The following is a 19,865-nucleotide window of genomic DNA, read 5'->3' as shown; positions in this document are numbered from 1 at the left end:
CCCTTGTTTTCCTGAAATGCCTGCCTAGTGGTGCCGAACCAGCTGTCGACTGTCTCGAATGTGATGGCGCCGCATTGGATTAAAAAGAAAGAAAAAAGCTCGAGAGAAAGGCGACAAAGCGATGAACTGACGGAAGGGAGGCAGCAGCACCTGCAATCTTGTAACAGTTCCGAAAAGCTAACCATTTTTTTGCCCTCGCGTGGTTGGTCAGAATGGCGCTTCTACTGGCGAATACGCAATTCTCATCGATCACGCGAAGGCAAGCGAACGGTTCGCTTTCTGAACCGCTATAAGAACGCACCCATTCTAGAAAACATGACCATGTACGGCTCGTACGTTTCATCGATCTAGCTACGATGGACTTCTAAACACTTTATGTAGCTAAGTCAAAGCACCCTGACCAGGCCTTCTTCCTGACGTCTTGCTTGTTCCGCATGTGCAGTTGGCAGCACGTGGAACAATGCCAAAACGCGTTTATAGAATAGCGGCTTGGAAAAGTTACCCTTCACAAAAACAAAGCTTAAATGGTAAATGTCCCTTATATTTCCTACCGCCCCTCCCGTTCGGCTTTGCTGTTTGAGGGATCTGTTCACATAGTCCGAAACTTATCTACCAACAAATCTCGCACGCGGTGCTACCGGCCCATCCCGCTGCCAGATAAACGTCACGACTAAGGCAAGCTTCTACATAACCATGTCCCTACTTCTTTTTGCGCATTATAACACGTGAAATAGGATAAACTATGGGGTCATCAAGGAAGAGAGCTGTTAAAAAATTCAGTTTCAGTTTTGCCACCGCTGTTCCGCGCGGTACCGAATTGCGTGCAGTGGCGGAGTTGCGCTATCCCTGAAATGCGCTAAAACAGTTGTCCGCCAACACAAACGTAGTCGTCGCGGCTATTCCAAGTGTCATAGCCTGCTCTGTAAGTGACTGCATCCTATATATACAGCGTCATTCAAAGACTGTAGTACTGTTCTTGATCACACTGTCGCTTGTACCCAGAGAAATTATAATTATTATTACTTGATTTGAAAACATATATGCACATGGCAGGAAAGGAAAAGCGAGAAACAGGCTGGCAACTGCCACCGGAAGGTGCACAATGCCTGCCTACCCAGAGGAAGTGTATGCTGAATTCACACAGTATGTCTGTCCATTTTGAGAGCATTGTATCGTACATTACATTGTATGTTATACAGTGCTTTCCATAATTTCATCAGATTGGCTCCAGGTCCAATCAATTTTCTTCGTGAGAGCCACTGGTCTCCTTTGTACAGGCGTACCGGTAGTTTTCGAGAACTTGACTGAAATTAGAAAGTTAAGGGACTCTAAAAAATGTGCGCACAAAACAATGAATTGCGAGAAAACGTCCCTAAAAAGAGAAATTTCTTAGAGGACTCGTATGGTTAAGGCATTCTTCCTTGATCACTTCCAGTCACTGTAAATCCAAAGCATATAATGGCAGCTCCAGAATCGCCTTTGACAATTATACATCCATCTATATAAACGTCAGCCTCCCTATGTGGGCCGCTTGATTGTGATTCACCGATTTTCTTTAGTCTGCATTTCTATCTCTGCCTATTGTCGTGCTATGACAATTTATTCTAGGGCTTATTATCATAGACACATTATACAAAGAAAACAGCTGACTTTATTCTTATCTAATGTAATAATGACCACACGCCTCTTGGTTCTCTGTGTATTGATTGATGATCTGTCTGTGCTTCGATTAACATTTCAATATGCCTATGTTTCATAACCCGCCCTCCCGCCCCCTTTTTACTCAATGATACTTCGGCGGGGCCTGTAAGGCACCGTAAACAAATAAATAAATAAAAACAAAAATAAATAAATAAGTAGACTACATTAGAGAAATAAAACTGCTGGATTCCAATGATACAGAAAGACTGCTGCTTCGCAAAAAAGAAAAGGTATGGCTACCGAGCGATGCATGATGCTACAACGCGAATCTGGAGCCAAATTCACATCTCGTTCGTCACTGTTCTCGGCTATTGGCTGACCGCCCTCGCTAATGAAATGTGCAGCATCAGGATTGGCTGGAATTTGCTCGAAGTAACAATTCTAGCGTATAAGAGCTCTTTGCGAATACGCCCCGCGGAATATCCGTACGTCTACATACTTACCCGCCAATCGCGAATAGCGCTGCTTTTCACCCACCGGCCAGGAAGTACCCCGCCTTTTTAATTCCACAGCCAACGAAAGGCAGTCGAGTAGCCTCAAAACGTTCAGTAAGATGCAACATCCTAATGAGCCCGAATGAAATGTGTTGGCCACATAATACATCGCCAAACTAGACTTAAGATAAGGCTTTCTTTAAAGTCTTAAGTACAAAACTATATTTTAGGAATGATGCCTTGACCGCTTCAGTCATGTTTCATTTCATATTTCATTAATATCCTAAAAATAGTTTCCAAGTCAGGTGTTTTTGCCAAGACGGGAAAATTTCACGGGTATAGCAGCAAAAAAATCACCTCCAGCGTCACAACGACGCGTGACATTATGGAGAAAAATATGGTTCGCGACGTCGGCGGAGCCTATGTTAATGGACACCTTTTTCTGGCTGGTTCCTTAGGTTGGGGCGCGATGGTTATTCGAACCATAGCGAGCTGCACTTTTGCTGCCCCTCTGAATTACGTCTTAAGCGCAGTAAAAACAACAAAGCAAGAGCAATTTCTTATTATTTTAACGGGACTAAGCATGCCAATATCACATAGCTCCTTATATCGACTAAACGAAAAGAAAGACAACGCAAACATTTTTCTTCCTCTTCCGTAACACGTCTCCATCTGCATGTCGCGTGCAGTGTGACGGGAGAAAACATTAGCGCAGGAAGATACTCAGAACTACAGCGTCGGGTAAGATACGTCTGCAAAGTAAGCTCCCCAACTCAAAGCCCGCGTCTCGAGGAGGGATGGTATTCTCGCACGATCACTCTCGGGAATGCGATCACTCCGAGAGGTTTCGGGTGACTTGACAAATGACGCGTGGGGCGTCTACGGGGCGACAACGTTCTGGGTCCTGTGCCAGGACAGCATGCTCGGTGAGGAACGCTGTTGACCGTAGACGCCAACGCTTCATGTGCCGAGTCACCCTAAATGTCGGCTAAGTGATCGTATCCCCGAAAGTGATCGTGCGAGAATACTGATCCGTCCGCCGGCGCACATCAAGAGCAGAACTCCAAAACACACGCAGCTGGTGGGGAACGGGTATGGACGCGCGCGTACACCGGACGTGGACGTAGGCCTGGGCTTGCGCCGAGTCCCGCTCGTTCGCCGCGTGGCACTGGTAGACGCCGGAGTCGTCGCTCTGCGCCGCCTGGATCCGCAGCACGTACTGGTTGAGCATGAGCACGCGCCGGGACGACACCTGGCCGCCGCCCCTGCCCACTCCTTTGGCGGCCGACGGGCCCGTGACGGGGCGGCCGTCTTTGAACCACGTGACGGAGCGGACGGGGAAGCCGGACACGCTGCAGTTGAGCGTCAAGGAGTCCCCGGAGCGCACTTCTCTCGTCCGGGTCCATACGTCGACCTCCAAGGGCTCTGCGGCGAGTGCGGTGAAAGGAAGTCAAGGACGAGGTAAACAGAGACAAGCGTCGGTCGAGACACGGTGTGCGCGACGACCGATAGTGGCTGCCTAAGGAACTCTCTTAGGACCTAGCGTGACGTGATATTGATCGAGGCATTTAGCTGCCTTTTGGCCATCCCTTAATCCACACCACCACAGTGTGTAAATTGTTTGTCGATCTATGATAGAAAAGAAAAGAAAACGCTAGCTAAGAAATCATTGACAATTAACCCTAAGAGGGCTATAATACCAAGTATGCTGTCCACATATGTAGGTCTCATGTAGGTGCTCTTGTGGCTACGGCCCTTCTTGCGCTGGTTGTCCGCCCTGCATGTCATTCGGTATTTGTGTTTAAGACGAAGTTTTAGCTCGTGAGCTACTATATAAATACACAGAAAAAGAGTAACCGCGCTCCACGGCGACCACTAAACCAATTTTAATGAAATTCCTTGAGGTTAATAGAAAAAAGTTAAAGATTCCAGCAACGGCAGGAAGCAGATTGTTTATTGTAACTGCCCCACAAAAAAAGCGAAAATTTTCGAAGTTGGAAAAAGAGAACTGGTGTGCCAAGTTTTCGAAAAAAAGAAATAATATGACAACGTTGTAAGTAGCATCTGTTGAGATATCTAAAGCAGCGAAAGAGATGTCATATACAGAGCTCTGTATATGAGCTTTGTATATAAATATATATATATATATATATATATATATATATATATATATATATATATATATATATATATATATATAAGTTGTGAGTCGGACTTTTGCAAATAGCTCGAAAGCATTATAAAAGCTTCGCGTACGCTGCCAGATCATATATCAGACTTGAAAGCTACAGATGCTTTAGCAGGTGCAGCTTTCAAGACAGTGATATCTGCTCTTGCTGCAGAATTACCAATATGTAAACTGCAACTTTCAATTCCTTGAAATCTAAGAATTTTCGATAATTTATGTTAAATATTACTAAAGTCTTAAACCGAAAGCTCTCCTTCTATAGAGTTGCTAGAAAATAACGCTGCCTTTCAGATGCGTAAGTTCGTGAGTGAGTTAGTGCGCTCCTGCCTTGTGCAAGAGTCGATACGCACACTGAGTCACAATCACGGCACAATTCCACCAGGACGATAACATATACAAGAAATGAAGCATTGTATACACGACACGTTTTCAAAGTAGTGTCTGAGTCCTCACTCATTAACATATAACCACATAAACCCACGGGAAGACACAGTTACACATTAGCTAATTGTCATATGTATAAAACGATGCACAATATATGCAGTGTACACGATGGTTATATACAATGATGATGTGACAGAGACACTTTACATAATTTTGAAGTGATGCATGGGATGTGTATATACAAAAATGATGAGTTATACGAGAGCACCCACACACACAAGTCACAGGTACTTACATTTTGTGTAGATTCAATATACACTTCTGTTGGTCTGGCTACATGAACCCGGCTGGTCGAAAAATAAGCCGTACGCGTCCATCCACCACCGACAGGAAACGGCATGACCACTGTCGAAGGAACTCTTCTTCCCGAATGAAGAACAACTCCTCTGACAGAAACGACAGTAGCTCAAAGTGGAGCCGCCCCAGAAGTGGAAACAGAGCGTGGCGAAGATGGCCCGCGGCAACTGCCTCGCACCGCAGAGAACTTTCCTCTTTCTTCTGTTTCCATGCTTATTTAGCATCACTGTCGTATTCAGGGTGGCCCACTCCCACCATCGCGCACGTGGGACAGGTAACACGTTAGGAGTCGTAGAAGACCGTATTTTTCTTTCGGAACATCCAATTCTGTCTTCCAACGCGTAGGTTTCATCTTTTGTTTTTTACTTGTATATATACACTTTACTTTCTCGAGCTCTTGTATGCTCCTTGTTTACTGTCGCGCTTTGCGCTTTGATTCTTTGCTCGCTAATTAAACCTTTTCTTTTTTGCATGTGTAATCGCCGTGTCCGCCTTCAGTGTCTGCCATTCTTCCATAACATCGCCGCACGTGCACACCGCACGTGTCGACCGCCAAACTAAACAAATTTGCTGAACCACTCCGAGGCTTGTTGAGTCCCCGGCAGAAACTTCAAGCGGGAACCTGCGCCATTTCCAACGTTGTCGTTAGACAGCGGGCCCCCAGGTTGTGACAATGCTTCAGAGCTCAAAGTAGTCAAGACGAGATAGCCTACGTTCAAAAAAGAGCTCGCAGTTTCGCCCGAAAGGCGAAACATCGATGCCGATAGCAAATTAGCAGACAGCTGTACAAAGTAAAGATAGTGTAGCTTTATCGGCCGTGTAAGCTCGTAAGCATTCGCTTACTAACTAAATTAACAAGCATGGTGTCACGCGCACACAGGCAAACATGAACACATCACACTCGATGAGCTCGTACGCTTGCTGTCAAAACGCTGACGTGAGGAACCGCGGCAGCAGCAGTGAGCGAATTGACCTTAGTGCGGCCTCCCGCTTCAACGTGAACTAAGCGGCGAGAACACAACGCACACGAAGCTACGAGCTTCCGGCGCACTTAGACTCTGTACTGATCGCAGATCGCTTTTAACATAGAGCCCGCGTGGCCGTGCCATACGCAGAAGCCGCCGGAATGAACCCCCTCCCTCCGTCCGGTGCCTTGCGCGCGACGGAAGAGAGCGCACTTCCTCCCGCTTTCCACCCTTGCACGCGAGACACTGAGCCGCAATCATCGTCTCGTCCTCGCACGCTTACGGCGTGCGAGGATACAGCATACGGCGAGGAACGACGATGTTACCGCTCTTCGGTTTTATATGAACCATCACGGCGACGACTAAATTGCGTCTGGAGCATCGATTCAACTGCTATCTCAATAAAAAAGACATTGTTGTGTTTCACGTGCCAAAACCACAATACATGAAGCACGCCGTAGTGGGAGACTCCGGATTAAATTTGACCACCGGGCGTTCATTAACGTGCACCAAATGCATGGCGCAGGGGCGTTTGTGCATTTCGCCCCCAACTAAATGCGGCTGCCGCTGCCAGGATTTTTTACCGCGTGTTCAGGCTTAGCAGCGCCACGGCAAAGCCACTACGCCACCACGGCGGGTATTGGTTTTTCGCATGGCCCTTCGTTCGCAACAAGCTGGAGCGTGTCTCCGGTGATTTGTAATTAGGACGTCAATAACTGCCGTGAAAAATTCGGAGCTGAAATTTCTCGCGCCAGTCGCGGGAGTGGGAAAAACGTATTCTGCCGGCAGTTGGTGACGTCGTTTCAGGCAACCAATGGTAGGCAGCTGCAGTGACAATTAGAATACAATTTATTGACAGGAAAGACAGAGAGGTCGGCCTGAGCTAGTGCGCTCTAGTCTGCTACTCTGCACTGGGGAAGAGGGAAGGGGAGTGAAAGTACTGCAGTGACAAATATGGTACAGAATCCATCGCGGCTGTTTTGAGAACATATATACACTACCTATACGACACATATTTCTTAGAATAGACCTTTTCAGCCGCTCTGTAAGTTGACAGTCCGTTGACCCCCGAAAATCCCGTATACAAACTACTGTTCCACGAGAAACGCCAATTTCTCACGTTATAAACCTGCTTCGGCTATCATTTTGGCTGATGTCACTAACTTCTTTCTTCACCGCGTGCTATTCTAAGAAATTTAGTGTCATTGCGCCTTCACCACGGTTTGAGTAGACGTGTGCAGATACCTTCAAAGCTATCTCCTGTCGAGAAGAAAACTGTATTCGTTGTCAAGGTAGCGTTCCTCGTTGGTGAATTCGAGAGATGAGGCTATTTATTCATCCTATTTCCCATCCTGATTTTCGCATTTTACCACGGGCTTCATTTAATTTTTTTCTATGTTCGTGCTGCTTTTATGGGCGAAAGATAACGGCGAGACCGCGCTCTCAAGGCACAGTATTTTTCTCTTCTATAGCATCAGCTGAGTGTCTGAGAGATAGAACTTTCACTGTCTGTTTTGACTCTCTTTGGTACTGAGGTTCAATCCAGTCCAGATACAACACATTATCCCTTTTATTTTTTGTCGAGCCGCAAATCGCTTTAGGGACTCCTGCGACGGACATCGGCGGTTATCAAAACGACTCGGGAAAGTGAACCCAGTACAGCTCTCACTGCAGCACGTGCCCTTGTGTGCCATGATTCGAGCGCACCAAAATTGTGCATAAATCATCGACGATGACTGTGAAAAGAGACGGAAAGAACAAACGAATGAGCTAACGAGAAAGAGAGCGAGCGATCTAACTAACATTTCCCTCTCCGAATCCGGCTACCGGCCGTCTACCACCGCCCAACCACAAAAACGGTTGAAACAGCCAAATGAAGTCCATTAGGTTGATTAAAGATCCCCTTGTGGTAAAAAAATAAATCAGGTGTCCCGCATTACGGCGTTTCTCATAATCAAATTATGGTTCTGGCTCGTAAAGTAACCAAATTGGCATTAGTTCATAGTTTAATATAATACGATTTCAAAGCCAGACCGCGGGAGAAGCATTGCGAAAATAAAGACCTTTGCAGAGAGAGAGAGAGAGAGAGATGGAGAAGGCAGTTGGCGGGGGTGGAAAATCTTTCCAGGCCCTTGCCACGCCGGGAAATTGAAAGCTCTAAACCTACGGTATGTTGGTTTGTATGTGCCTGCCTGCGTCAGTGGATGACAAGGAGTGAAAAGAGAGGGAGAGGCAGACAGTGCGTGTGTGTGCGCGCGCTTTTGCATGTGTGTGTACAGGCGTGAGTGTGAAACTGCGTGCGCGAGTGAGAGTGTGCGTGTGTGTTTTTGTGTGTGTGGGAGAGGGTAAGAAAGTTCATGTCTATGCATGAAAGAGCTTTTGTGTACGCGCTTGAGTAAGATTAAGTGTGTGTGTACGTTAGCATGGCCTGCGTAAGGGAGAGTCTGTGGGTGGTAGCGTCCGTGTGGAGTGTAAATTCCCATCCGAAGAAAGTCCGGTGCATCGGCTTTCTTCTCCAAAAAAGGAAAGAAACAAAAGGAAGAAAGGGTTACGCTAAGGCGGGGTGGCTTTGATCAAAACCACCAGTTTGTATCTAATTATATTTCCTTTTTATTTCAGCAAGAAAAAATACAGTGAATGAATTGCTATAGAAATTTATAATAATAGAACTAGAGCTGAATTCTCAGAGAGTTCTTTTTTTTTTCGCTGTTCATGACGTCCTACAAAAGAACGCCATAAATAATTGGCTCGCTGTCGTTGCCCAAGGCCATTTGTTAGGGCGCCTAATGAATTACCGATATTAGCTAATACCGCCGTTGGATTGTGAAACGCGAAGGTTAAACATCGGAAACACTATATTTTGTACAAGGTTATACAAGCCGTCTGTTTCCTGCATGCAGGCGCATGCCTCAGACAGAACGGGAGTGGGAAAAAAAAGTAGTCTTCCAGTATCTGGGCTTGTGTTTTGTGTGTGTTTCGTTCCGCAAATTGCCTCCATTTTTCTCTCCGTTTAACGGAAGCTCTCTCACTGAGCTGCTTGCATGCTTTTGAGTTCTGCTTTATCTATCTGCACCCCCTCCCCTCACAGTAGGACATTCCTTTCGTGGAAAACGCAGTCAGTTTTAGCTGCCGGCCCATTAATTACGCGCACGACAAAATTAATTAAACCACTGCTTCTTCGCTCCTCTCTCAGCACCAGCCGCTGCACCCACTCGACCATCGATTTTCTGTCCGGGGCCATCGACTTCGATGCAATTTGCAAATGGCCCAGTTTCTCAGTCGTGCCCTGCAGTGCTATCCCCTTTCTTTATCTCTCCCTCTCCCTTTTGTGCACTCAGTCCTTTTAACGAGCACTGCCATTGGACAGCGTTATCTAATGTTCTACGCTCGAATATTTTTTTTTCCTTTTCTTTCCTGAGCAATGCAAGCCCAACGCCGGCATACGTGACTGCATATGCTATACGTTCATAGCTCCCTCTCTATTCGAATGTACAGTCTCAGAACAGCGGTTTCAACAGATTTTGTGACGAGGAGTAGGGAGTGTCTGCAGCTACTTTTCGGCTTCTTCAGATCAGCTTAGAAAATTTCGAAATGGCGATCATTAAAGAATGAGCATCTGCGCAAGCATTCCCGACCACATTCATCGCGACTTTCAAACGTTGAGTAAATGCACCGATCTCAGCTTCTGGTTGTTTGCTTTTGTAGGATAAGCCTGGCAGTAAAGTGATGGCATTGGCCACATGGCGTACGGCGGCACGCTGCTAATACGCAAGACTTATCGGCAACACACGAGTAGAAGAGTCACGTGCTGCAGGTGCGCCTACAGCTTTGCAAGGGTTAACGGCCGGCCGAGCACGAACTTAAGTGTCGTGCCCGTGCCCATCTCCATATAGCTTTGACTTTGGCGCTGTGACTGAAGGAAGAAAAAACATGTGCTTGCTGCGTCAACGCTAGGAAAACGATGGAGTATGTTTTATTACAGCGTGTTTACAGCGTGTTTACAGGAGGTATTCAGAGACCTGGATTGGGAAGAATTGGGGATAAAAGTTAATGGAGTAACTTGCGATTCGCTGATGATATTGCCTTGCTTAGTAACTCAGGGGACCAATTGCAATGCATGCTCACTGACCTGGAGAGGCAAAGCAGAAGAGTGGGTCTAAAAATTAATATGCAGAAAACTAAAGTAATCCTTAACAGTCTCGGGAGAGAACAGCAATTTACAATAGGCAGCGAGGCACTGGAAGTCGTAAGGGAATACATCTACTTAGGGCAGGTAGTGACGGCGGATCCGGATCATGAGACGGAAATAGTCAGAAGAATAAGAATGGGCTGGAGTGCGTTTGGCAGGCATTCCCAAATCATGAACAGCAGGTTGCCGTTATCCCTCAAGAGAAAAGTATATAATAGCTGTGTCTTACCAGTACTCACCTACGGGGCAGAAACCTGGAGGCTTACGAAAAGGGTTCTACTCAAATTGAGGACGACACAACGAGCTATGGAAAGAAGAATGATAGGTGTAACGTTAAGGGATAAGAAAAGAGCAGATTGGGTGAGGGAACAAACGCGAGTTAATGACATCTTAGTTGAAATCAAGAAAAAGAAATGGGCATGGGCAGGACATGTAATGAGGAGGAAAGATAACCGATGGTCATTAAGGGTTACGGACTGGATCCCAAGGGAAGGGAAGCGTAGCAGGGGGCGACAGAAAGTCAGGTGGGCGGATGAGATTAAGAAGCTTGCAGGGACGGCATGGCCACAATTAGTACATGACCGGGGTTGTTGGAGAAGTATGGGAGAGGCCTTTGCCCTGCAGTGGGCGTAACCAGGCTGATGATGATGATGATGATGATGATGTTTTATTAGAATGTGAAGATATCTGCCCAGCGGTCGGTCTGGCATCTCTGGTCTCCTTAAAGCCCTTGGGTTCAGCGAGAGCAGGGGGAAAGTAAACATGTCCACTGTAGAAATTAGTGAGCGACGATCGGAAGATTGGTGGAAGAAAAGTGGGGAAACGATAAAAAACGGAGGCGTGCAAAAACAACGTTCACGATAGGCGTTCAGAAATTTTGGTTATGGGAATTCATCGCGGTTTTTTTTTCCTTTCCTGTTTCTTCTTCTTTAACGTGGGTAGGACATTTCGCAATATAATAAGAGCTTGGTGGCGCAACCCACCACCCCGTCCCAAAGGGGACGCTCAAAGCCTCCATCCATCCACGTGGTGATGGCACTCAAACCAACAGTTCCAAGCAGACCTTTGCGAACCAACAACTCCAACGCTGTTTCGCCCGACGACACTCATAATGCAGCAAGCCGTCTGCGTTGTCGTTAACAGCCGGCGACAATTAGCGATGGCTCACTTGTTAAACGTGGACTTTGCGCATTACGAAATAACGCACGTACTTCCCGCTTCAGATTTCCCACGCCGTAGCAGTGCAGCAGCCACGAGCATCATTAACTCGCTTGCCACTCCGATGAAGCCACCTGAGTACGGAATGATTCGGGTATGTTTTCTTTCCTATGTGTTTGACTGCAAGGCAGTGTCTACCAAAGATCAGGTAACTCACTTATGAGTCCACCTACTCGGACCGACCCTTGAGCCGCAGTCTGGGTCATTTCAGTGTGAGTCGTCTGTGGTGAGAGCCTGAATGAGTAGAGGTGAGTCCAAGTACGCCTGAGTGTGAGTGCAAGTCCGTCTGAACCACATGCGATCGTATGCGTTTGAGAGTGTACGAGGCTACATGTGAGGATGACACCGCGTGAACTTGGGTAAATCTGATTGTGCATCCATGAGTCAATGTCTAGCCATAATAAACACGTGGGTGGTGGAAATAATTATCTATTTTTATTATAAAGTAGGAGCTTCTGAGTCAGTGCATGGCGATCTGAGTGAATCTGGATGTCATCGTAATAGATCAGACAAATATGCAAGATACAAGCAAGAAATGAAATTAGAATTCGTTATCAATAAACTAGGATTGCTAAAGCGGAACAAAGACCACCGCGTGCGATTAACATATGGGTAGTGCGAATTGAAGCAAAAATAAAACAGATGTTCCATCTTTGCACCTTAGTTCACGTGTAGCGTACTGCGAGGTAGACGATAGGCGGATGGCATGTATTCACATGCAATGTATGACCGTCTCCGTAGCCTTTGTTTTTATCACGTCTATATGCAGACATGCAAACACTTCACGCGTTTAAGCACAAGGCAAACTATTGGAATATTCGCAGGCATATACGTTGACTTTGGCCAACGCGGGGCTAATTCCAGATACATGTGACGAGCTTCTGTCATGTAAGGCAGCGACAAAGACATTTTCTGGTATACGTTGGATTCCACCGACGAAGGACTAATTGCAGACAGAGAAATAGAAAGAGATGAGCTCAAGCAAATACAGGGAGGTTAACCAGAACAAAGACTTCCGGTCCACTACCCTAAGATGTGGGGGGCGGGGGGGTGGAATGGGGCGCACCCAATGTTCCCCAGATATCTGAGGAACGTTTGTGGGAAATCCAACTCCCTACATTAGGGCGTCCAATGGCCATCCCAATAAACCCGAATAACATAGTACGGATGTCTGCAGGATCCTACCGTGCATACAATATTACGGCAGAACTCATCTTACGATGAATGTCGATGGTGATCCGAATAGCATGCGAGAAATGTAGTGACAGACCGTATTCCTGAAGTCACGCTCATATAACACGTGCAGTGGTACATCTCACATTTTTTCTTGCTTCGGCTGTAATCAACATATACTCCGACATCGCACTACTTTGCTATGGCAATCGCTTGCGAAGGTCCACCATGATCATTATGGCATGACGACGGCTGTATGACGTCCATGCAGTGACGATGGAATGTCGAAGAAGGAATGGTATCGATGGAACGAGAAAGGCGGTATAACGATGACGGCATGACTACGTTGAGATGTCGTTCCTTATATTATGACGATGGTGTAAGGCCAACAGCATGACGACGACGACGTGAAGACAGTGAGGTGACTACTACCGCATGACGACGATAGCATGACGACAACCGTTTGAAGAAGTTGGGATGACGATAATGGCACGACCACAGCGGCGTGACGGTGACGGTTTGACAACGAATGCTAATAGCGTCTGTCACAGGACAATAGCAAGGCAATGGCCGCAGAATTACGGTTGAATGACGACAGCATGATGACGATAGAAGGACGAACAAGCAATGACGTCATAGATTGACGAAGCTGGCATGACGACGACAAGAGGACGACAGTGGGATGCAGATGGTGAAAGGACACTTTTACAACGATGAATGGATGACAGTGGTGTGACGAACTCTGTGTGACAACGATGGCGACCGGCAATGGTTCCCGACGACGGCATAAATGTAGTCGGATGTCGAAGTTACAATGGCGACGATCCAAAGACCGCGACTGCATCATGATGACCGCACGGCAACGAACGCGTAATGACGACTGTATGACGAGATGCAATGACGACGATGGCATGACAGAGGCATCAGGACAATGGCATGACGTCAAATCGATGACGACAATGGCGTAACTATGACTGTATCACAAATTTGTATGACGACAATGGCGTGACGACGACGGCCTGACGAGAGTCGGATTTCGAAGCTGGTGTGACGACAATGGTGCAACTACGAAGACATAACGACGATGGTCTGACAACGGATGCATGAGTGCGACTGTCTGAAAATGACGGCATGACAAGGTCGACATAATCCCGATTGAATGAGGACAGTATGATTAAAATATTACGACGAAGAAATACAGATGTGAAAGGAACGACAAAGGCCGCATGACGACGACAGCATGACGACAATGCGATGACGTTACTGAAGTGATGGCATTGATAAAACGACAACGTGACGACGACGGCGTACCGACGACTGTGTGAAGACGACTGTGTGATGGCGATATCATGATGAGAGTCGGATGCCAAAACTGGAATGACGACGATGGAACGACAATGACGACATCACGGCCAAGAGCACGTACTTAGTGGCCCAAGTAAATAGACAACTAGGGCCACTAGGGGCGCCATAGCGTGAAGCGATTGCAAACTTTTTTATTTCAATTCTGCAATAAGCCCGCCACTATTGGTAAAAAACTTTTTTGGGCCACCCCCACTTCACCTGTCTGTCACGCGGCGTCATGACAACCGCGATCGCTCCCCAACTGATATGATGTGTAAACACTGATTATGCATGATCACACCGAACAAAAGAAAGATAATTATTTATGATTCGACGCCTTTTCGCCATCAGCACTCTGCTATTTGTCAAAACTTTTCGCGCTGCGCCCACTTCGCCTGTCTGTCACGCTACGTCACAAAACCGCGAAAATTCACTGCGTCAAAGTGACGTGTACGCGTTAAAGATGCATTAATACGGCAAACAAAACCATTTTTTATAGCCGGATACTGCCCCGTTCCGAAAGGAATAGAAGATGGCTGCCCGCCGATCACTCAGGCACTGGCTATTCGCACCTGCCAGTGAGTATGGGTTTATTTGCGTATTGTAAATGTTTTTGCATGGCCGTATAACGTTCAAGAGAGCAGACTGGTGGGCTACTTGGTACTGCGTCGCTTTGCCTCAAGTTATAATGTATAGCGTTATCGAGCTTTTCCGGCACGTTTATGACGTCATTCTGCCAACTGTTCTTTGCTGAGGATAAGTTTTAGCGGCATTCTTAAGCTTCCGTTGCATGCCGCCGCGATTTTCCAACAGCCACCGCAAGCTAAGTAACGGGAAGCAAACCAATCGCAGAGTCGGTTATCTATTTTCACTGAGCTGGCTCGCCTTATCTGAACCATCTCTACTCGAACGTGCTCCTCGACCTTTGTCAGCCAATTAGATAAGGAAAACCGCTCAATGTAGGCAACGTTATTCGTTTCGAAAGCAAACGAAAGTGACCGCCTATAAACAAGGAAAGCATTCGATTGGGCTTGCGATTGGGTTGCGATGCTGTAAATTTGACGTCAGGGGATTGGAATAAACATTATGTCGGAATAGAATTACGTTATAGGATCCTAGGTCGCTGTTGACGGACGGACGGACGGACGGACGGACAGACAGACAGACAGACAGACAGACAGACAGACAGACAGACAGACAGACAGATAAATAGATAGATAGATAGATAGATAGATAGATAGATAGATAGATAGATAGATAGATAGATAGATAGATAGATAGATAGATAGATAGATAGATAGATAGATAGATAGATAGATAGATAGATAGATAGATAGATAGATAGATAGATAGATAGATAGATAGATAGATAGATAGATAGATAGATAGATAGATAGATAGATAGATAGATAGATAGATAGATAGATAGATAGATAGATAGATAGATAGATAGATAGATAGATAGATAGATAGATAGATAGGCAGGCAGGCAGGCATGCAGGCAGGCTCAAAACGCCTGAAGTAAGCAAAGAATGCTATTCGTATTTAAGAAAAAGCGTCCGACTGGGCATCATGCACCCACCGATCTTAGACATTCGGATGCCCATCGTATGTAGAAATCCCTTGCAGAAATGTAGCTCTAAAAAGTACAAGGGGACAGCGCGTCGGCGTTGTCCCTCGGCGTAAACGAGCGAACGAGCACATCAAAAGATGAAAGCGAATGCGGAGCGCAGCGTGAGAAGAAAAGCGTAGTGGCACGCAATACTTGCGACGACAGCTAGGAGATTGCGTCAGGGGAGTGCACCGTCTATAACCCCCGGAACTTCTTAAAGCAGCAATGCGTTTTGAAGGATGCCACCTCCTCCTGGCGCGCCCTTGCCGAGACCGACAACACGTCGCTATTGGCCTACTGGCATCACGTGGGCCCTGGCGCCGGCTTCGTTTGTTTACAGTCACGCTCCACCACTATTTATTCTTCAGAAACGTCTACCGACTGACGAGGAGCGCATGTTTGCGCCGTTGCTCTTCCATATTGTGTCTGTTTGCGAACACCTTGAACTCACTTTTCTGGCAAGTGTGAAGCCGCTTCACAAAATTTTCCATTACACTGACCTGCTGCGCCTTCGGATGCCAAATAGTCTAAGCAAAGGTGAGAAGCTCTTCTCGATACCGTTCGGTAAGCGCGATGGCTAAAGAAAGGCATGGATTCATTGATTTGGGAGGGGAGAACGTATTGCGCAGTTGGTTGAGCACGTTCCCATCTGTCTACACTCTTTAACACGGTTCCTACGCGACGTGTGTTTTGTTTATATAAGCCCTACGTGGTCTTATTATTTTGTGTGCGTAATCGTTATGTACGCCAATAGGCCTGAATTCGGGGACACGCGAGGCTGCGTGCGAAAACATGATTACGAAACGTTTAAGACTCGCCTTTGTTCTCGCACCCGCCGTGGTTGCTCAGTGGCTATGGTGTTGGGCTGCTGAGCACGAGGTCGCGGGATCGAATCCAGGCCACGGCGGCCGCATTTCGATGGGGGCGAAATGCGAAAACACCCGTGTGCTTAGATTTAGGTGCACGTTAAAGAACCCCAGGTGGTCAAAATTTCCGGAGTCCTCGACTACGGCGTGCCTCATAATCAGAATGTAGTTTTGGCACGTAAAACCCCAAATATTATTATTATTCGCCTTTGTTCTTTTGACCAAATTTGAGGCTCGAACCTGAAAACACACCTTACGATAGCAACTGAGTCCCTTGTAGGTTACTTACTAGCCTTGTTTAGAGAGAATAGCTTTATTTTGCCTCTTTTGCCGGTGGATTGGGGATACAAAGCAACCGATGAAAAGCGTGCGTCTTTTCCCGAAAGCGAGTTACGGGGTGCATTCTTCGCCGAACGACGGCATCATAGGTCTTTGAGACGTAGTACATGTTGATTCGTGTGAGCTTTAAAGTGTGTCAAGGTTACGATGAGGCGGTGGAGCGCTCGCAAGGAAAACGTGTGGTCGCCAGTTCGTCCACTGGCTTGTTTAGTCGTTTGCTCGGTCGCTTAGTGGTTTGCTCGTTCGTTTAGTTGTTAGCTTGCTCGCTTAGTCAATCGCTTCGTCGTTCGTTCAACTATTAGTTCATACGGCCACTGTCTCTTGTACGGTCACTATGCTCTTGTTTGAGCCGTTTAAGCCAGAGTGAGGCGCTGTTACCGCATTTCCGCTTCATGAACGATTGCTGAAAAAATGTTTCATTTTCATTGTACGCAGTCCCGACTCGATGACCGGCCGCGCGTATTTCTGTCGATATTGAGGCATGAGAAACACAATAGCACCAATGTCTATCTCTGAACGTTTGCGCGTGCTTAGAAGATTGGCAAGCACGCATGTTGGCGACACTGCAGCTTATAATGATCTATCGAACCTGTGGAGCCGTGACCGTTCGTACCCTCTACCAGCCTTTGTGCATCATAGCTTATACGCGCCGCGAATTCAAGTGCTCAGGACGGCGTGGATTAGTTAGGTTACTGAGGGCTTGCTGGAGGCCAGGATGTTGGCGTTCGATCGTGAATGTGTTGTTTACGACCATTCGCAACAGGATCTTGCCAAACTCGCTTGACAAACGTTGCGTACTTATTTGTAGCGTACGCGACATTCTGAGTCGTCCGAGGGCTGGTTTAGATACTCTTTTAGAAAATAGTTATCAAAACAGACAAAAAAGGCTGCAGTCACTGAATTTGTATAACCCTCCGTATAGAAACCCTATGCTGTACACGAAGTTTCTCGAAGCTAGAAAGCCAACGCGAACGCTTAAAGGACACCGCCTTGCTATATCTCCATTCACTCTGCGAAAAGTCGTCCGCTACGTTCAAGCATTATAGGCATGATCAAGGTCCCCTGTGAGTAATTACGTTGGTAAACGTACTCGTTCACAGACTCTAGATGCTGACTGCCGATCCTGAACTCTTGTTCTCTTGCCAGGCTAGTGAGCATTATCTTTGTTTTGTGCATATGAATCTTCAACCCCGCTCTTACACTTTCTCTGTTAAGGTCCTCAATCATTTGTTGCAATTTGTCCTCAGTGTTGCTAAACAAGACAATGTCATCTGCAAACCGAAGGCTGCTTAGATATTCGCCGCTCGTTCTCACTGCTAAGCTTTGCAAGTTTATTAGCTCGAATACTGCTTCCAAGTATGCAGTGAATAGCATTAGAGAGATTGTGCGTCCCTGCCTGACCCCTTTCTTTATAAGTATTTTTCTACTTTTCTTGTGCAGAATCAAGGTAGCTGTTGAATCTGTGTAGATATGTTCCAAGATATTCACGTACGTCTCGTGTACTCTTTGATTACATAATGTCTTTATAACTGCTAATATCTCTACTGAATCAAATGTATTTTTACAGTTTATGAAAGCCATACAGAGTGGTTGATTGCACCCTGCAGATTTCTCGATTATCTGATTGATGACATTAATGTGATCCTTTGTAGAGTATCCCTTCTGAAGCCAGCCTGTTTTCTTGGTATATTGAAGCCAAGTGTTGCCCTTAATCTATTGGGAGTTATCTTGGCGAATATGTTATACAACACTGGAAGTGAGCTAATGGGTCTCTAATTTTTCAATTCTATAACATCTCCCTTTTTCTGGATTCGAATAATGTAGGATTGAAGTCTTAAGGCATTTCGTATAAAGGTCCACAAGCTTTTCAAGCATCATATTTCCTCAATCTTTGATTAAATCGACTGTTATTCCACCTTATTCTGCTGCTCTTCCCCGGTCCATGTCTTGCAAGGCCCTTCTAACTTTATCGCTCGTTTTAGCTGAAGCCTCTGTATCCTGTTTATTACTACTTCGAATGGAAGTAGCCTGGCTGTTCTGGGCTACAGTACAGGTCAGTATAGAATTCTTCCACAGCTTTTACTATATCTTCGAAATTGCTGATAATACTACCCTGTTTATCTCTCAGTGCATGCATCTTGGCTTGTCATATGCCAAATTTTCTTCTCACTGATTTCATACTGCGTCCATGTTTTACTGCTTTTTCAGTCTTTCTCAAGTTATAATTTTAAATGTCCCTTCCTATCTCCTTTTTGATTAGTTCTAACAGTTCCGCAAATTCCATCTGGTCTCTTGAGTTGAAGACCTCATTCTTTGTCGTTTCTTTATTAGGTCCTTCGTTACTTGGGAGAGCTTACCTCCCAGTTCAATGGCTGCTTCTAAAACCACCCTAGTTACGGTAACATTCATTACTTCTATGTCATCATCTCTCTGTTCTAAGGCTGCATATTTGTTTGCAAGCACCAGCCTGAATTGGTTTGCTTTTACCCTTACTGCGTCTTGGCTGGCTTGTTTCTTCTTGACTAGCTTTACTCTGTCTCTCTTACTATTGAGGTAAATCCTAAACCTTACTAAGCTATGACTACTGCACTTTACCTTTCCTAACACTTCTACATCCAGCACTGTGCTGGGATCGGCAGAAAGTATGAAATCTATTTCATCTCTTGTGTCTCCATTAGGGATTTTGCAGGTCCACTTTGTGTAGCTACGCTTCCTGAAGAAGATATCCATTATTCGGAGCTTATTTCTTTCCGCGAATTCTACCAGCATCTCTCCTCTAGTGTCCTTAGAATAGTTACCATAGTTGACAATTGCTTGTTCACCAGCCTGCTTTTTCCCTTTGCATTGCTTCACTTTGCATTGGAGTCCCATCGCTACAGTATACTTAGTTTGCACTTTTCTGATCACCAATTCAACATCTTCTTAAAACTGTCCTATTTCTTCATCATCGTGAGAGGAAGTGGGAGTGTAAGCCTGTACTATCTTTATTATGTACCTCCTATTTAGCTTGATTACGATTACTGCTACCCTCTCATTAATACTGTAGAATTCCTCAATGTTACCCGCTACGACCTTGTGAATTAAGAATTGTACCC

At 46.0% G+C, this 19,865-nt stretch overlaps 1 protein-coding gene across 1 annotated transcript in view; it reads right to left on the bottom strand.

The window, feature by feature from the left end:
* LOC142578338 (cell adhesion molecule Dscam1-like) overlaps positions 1 to 19,865 on the bottom strand; it is a 170,749-nt gene that overhangs the window by 54,865 nt on the left and 96,019 nt on the right. The window contains exon 6 of the mRNA XM_075687735.1: positions 3,246 to 3,560. Coding sequence (XP_075543850.1) covers positions 3,246 to 3,560 — 315 coding nt within the window. The remainder of the gene's footprint in view (positions 1 to 3,245; positions 3,561 to 19,865) is intronic.

The sequence above is a fragment of the Dermacentor variabilis genome, chromosome 4, assembly GCF_050947875.1.
Source record: "Dermacentor variabilis isolate Ectoservices chromosome 4, ASM5094787v1, whole genome shotgun sequence".
NCBI lineage: Eukaryota > Metazoa > Arthropoda > Arachnida > Ixodida > Ixodidae > Dermacentor > Dermacentor variabilis.
This window is presented reverse-complemented; position numbering and strand designations above follow the sequence as displayed.